This window comes from Agrilus planipennis, unplaced genomic scaffold (genome assembly GCF_000699045.2).
Source record: "Agrilus planipennis isolate EAB-ADULT unplaced genomic scaffold, Apla_2.0 scaffold195, whole genome shotgun sequence".
Taxonomy (NCBI): domain Eukaryota; kingdom Metazoa; phylum Arthropoda; class Insecta; order Coleoptera; family Buprestidae; genus Agrilus; species Agrilus planipennis.
Window position 1 is genome coordinate 224,501 of NW_020439173.1, and position 3,491 is coordinate 227,991.

At 30.5% G+C, this 3,491-nt stretch overlaps 1 protein-coding gene across 1 annotated transcript; it reads right to left on the bottom strand.

The window, feature by feature from the left end:
- Positions 1 to 1,795: 1,795 nt before the first annotated feature.
- Positions 1,796 to 3,482, bottom strand: LOC108739863 (the record flags this gene model as incomplete). The annotated part of the gene is given in 3 exon segments (XM_025978017.1): positions 1,796 to 2,239; positions 3,089 to 3,272; positions 3,413 to 3,482. Coding segments are annotated over 3 exon segments (577 nt in total), but the record flags the coding sequence as incomplete, so codon positions are not given.
- Between the last annotated feature and the right edge of the window lie 9 nt (positions 3,483 to 3,491).

Genomic DNA, 3,491 nt, shown 5'->3' on the forward strand with positions numbered 1-3,491 from the left:
TTAACATAGGTAACGTTTTTTATTACTTTTTAAGACAAAAGATATTAAAAAAAAAAATAAAATTATGTTTACGTTATTGCATTGTGTGGTAGTTTTCATTGTTTTATTTTACATTTTTGCTTTAAAATAAACAAAAGCATATATACTTTACAGTATGCTTTCAAAATTATTATATCTTTATTAATATTTTAAATGTTTTCAGTACCCATACAGAATTAATAATTATTATTAAAGTTAAAAGTAAAAGAGTTAAATTATATAACATTTATAGGAGCAATACGGTTTTGTACCTACAATATGTGGACAGATGATAATGTAAGCAATTATTATTGTTATACATGCGATCATGCATACATGTAATAACAGTAGACCAAGTCAGAAAGAGAATATTTATTCTTCACAAAATAAACATTACTGGAAGTACTTGATTTATTATGAGTTAAGTAGTTAATTGGCAAAATAGCATCCGCATTTTGTTAATTCCGTTTATTTCAGGATGCAATTATTCCGTTAATATGGACTCATAATTGCTCAGTTTTTATTAGACAACCAAACGTTTTAACCACATGGACGCACTACGACTATTTACTAATAACATTACACAAAACAAACAATATCGAAGACAGTCGACTTATACCATCATCCTTTTGTTATTGAAGAACGACTGATATCGATATTATCTTCTCAATACTTTCCATGAATTACTTTACGTATATTTGTTTTGATATAAATATGTATATACAGTACGTTCCAATAAAAAAGAAATGCACCGCAAAACAAAATATACCGGCAAGGGTCGAGTCGCTTTCAATAAAAATAAGTCACTTCAGTGCTTGCGAACGGTTAATTTAGAAATTCGAAAAAGGTTGTTAAAGGTGTTTGTTTGGAGCACGACGTTGTACGGGTGCGAAACATGGACGGTGGGCGCGGCGGAAAAGAAAAGGTTAGAAGCGTTCGAAATGGGGTGCTACAGGCAAATGATGAGGATACCGTGGATAGAAAAGGTTAGAAATGAAGAGGTATTAGAAAGAATAGGAGAACAGAGGACTTTATGGAAGTCAATAAAAAGCAGGCGAGATAGGTTAGTAGAACACCTTCTCAGGCCAGACATATTAAAAGCAGAAACGGAAGTTAGGGGGGTAGAGGTAGGCCTAGATTAGATTACTGCTCGCAAATAGTTACGGGTGTGGGATGTTCTAGTTTTAGGGAAATGCGAAGATTAGCTCAGGATAGAAAAGAGTGGAGGTGCGTGTCCAACCAGTCTTAGGACCGACGACCTTATGATGATGATGATGATGATGATGAAGGCGAAACACTTACCAAAAAAATAGAAATTTCAGCCACGTCTATCTGAAAATATCTCCGGGCTTAGTTTCTACCCTAAATGAGTTAACCCATAATAATGTCCTTACAATAAGTTATCCTGGAATCCAATGGAAACGTAACCGTCGACGATTGACACGTTTTTATAGTTATGATTCAATTATAATTTTTGTTTTTTTTTTTTTGTAATACTGTAGTCACTACATAAATAATTATTATTAATCTCGGTTTAGACAAAAAACTTAGATATTTTCGAATAATTAAATAAAAACGCCTGAGTATTTTTTGGTTATATGAAGTTGAATGTTGCGTTTTTAAATTTTACGTTATATAGAGTTTTAGGGCAAAATAAAATTATATTATCATTAATTTTGATGCTAGGTAGTCAGTTTAATTACACAAAACACTGGATTCAATTTTCTATAAAATAATTTATTTAAAACATATCTATAACACACTTTATACATTATTCTTGTTTAATATAACAATATAATATATTTATAATATGTATATTTATCTACCTACTATAAAAAATTTTTCGGCATTCCCCGAAAAGGCACTATATATACATGCATTTATCACAAACAAAAAAATCATTCGTTATTGCCATGTCCTTTCAAGTCTTTCGAATTCATACTGATTGCAATGTGGTTTGATATCACCGACGATAATTTCGGATTGTCATTTTCGAGTTTCAATTTGTTTGCGAAGTCCTGTTGGATCTTTTTGATCTTTTTCGACTTTTCATGCTCGAATATGAGCCGGAGATAGTAGACGGGGAATACCACGCATCTGCCGCCCGGTTCTTCCCCGTCAATGAACACGCCCCGAACCAACAACGAATTTGAACATTTCAATAGAACAAGAAGGATAAAACACACCCAGTGTGTTATCCAACAACTTAATTCAAGATTATCTAAAATCAAGAAGAAAACAGAAAGCCTGTAATTACTTTATACAGAAATATTACTATTGAGAGATATACGACATACGTCACATATACTGTCTTTCGTATGTTATCATATTACAATCAATTAGTAAGTGGAAAATTAAGTTAGGCAGCATAGAATTTTAGTTATATGACTTAAGATCACTTTACTAGACTGAGTACACATGAATTAATTAATTTGCATTGCATTTTAAGATTGATTCATACAAACTACATAAGTCGATGACGTAAGCACAGTCTCTCAATAATTTTGCAGTAGATGAATGCTAAAAATGAATGAAATTGAATATTTTTGATCATGAAGGGTATTTTTTATTAAATCTGCTATCCCAGTTAACCAATTAATTAAAAACAAAATTGATTAAATGTTAATTGAACCAGAAAATAAAACCATCCGATAACGATAATATTAACATAGGTAACAAATCTTTTTATCTGGTTTTTAATCGTAATAATTTCCACAATATGGTAGAACCAATGCAAAATTCATGTAACTTGCTTGTATCTAAGGGAATATTTATTAAATTTACAGAAGATTATATAAAACATATTTACGAGCATGTAATCTAGATAAATATTTTTGCAAACCAAAAGATGATAAAATATACCTGAATATAGCGCACATTTGTTTCAAAAAGTGTTTGAAATTTGGTAGATCCTGTTTGATATAGAGGGTTGAATTTTAGGTGTATTTAATATTTGAAATATAGAATCGTTTTCATATATCATATTTTACATAATTATGTTTGTTTGTAAAGGAATTATGAATGAATTTATCATGTAATAATGATAATTTAAGAAGGGTGTTTTTTTTACCTGGAAGAAAATATATATTAAGCAAATTCCAAATTCCCCTCCAAGTGTTTACCGTGAAAATAAAACATGTCAAAAGGAAAATATCGGAGGCTATCAAGCGTGGTCCTCCAGTTAATCTGTTACAGATCCATCTCATGAAGGGTTGTAACAAATAGGCAAACACAGCACCCCCGTAACCTATCACCTATTATACGTATTATATTTATGTATTAGACATTTATTTATTCACATAAAAATGAACAAATATGTAATTAAAAAAGTAAATTTGAACGAATTAAATACTTTATAAACAAATAAAACTTTATATTGGAAAAAAAAACTTACCAGACTTGCCCAAGATGATTGGGTGAAATTTCCGGGAAATAGGAATAAATCTATCAGGATCCAGGCACCTCTCCAATTA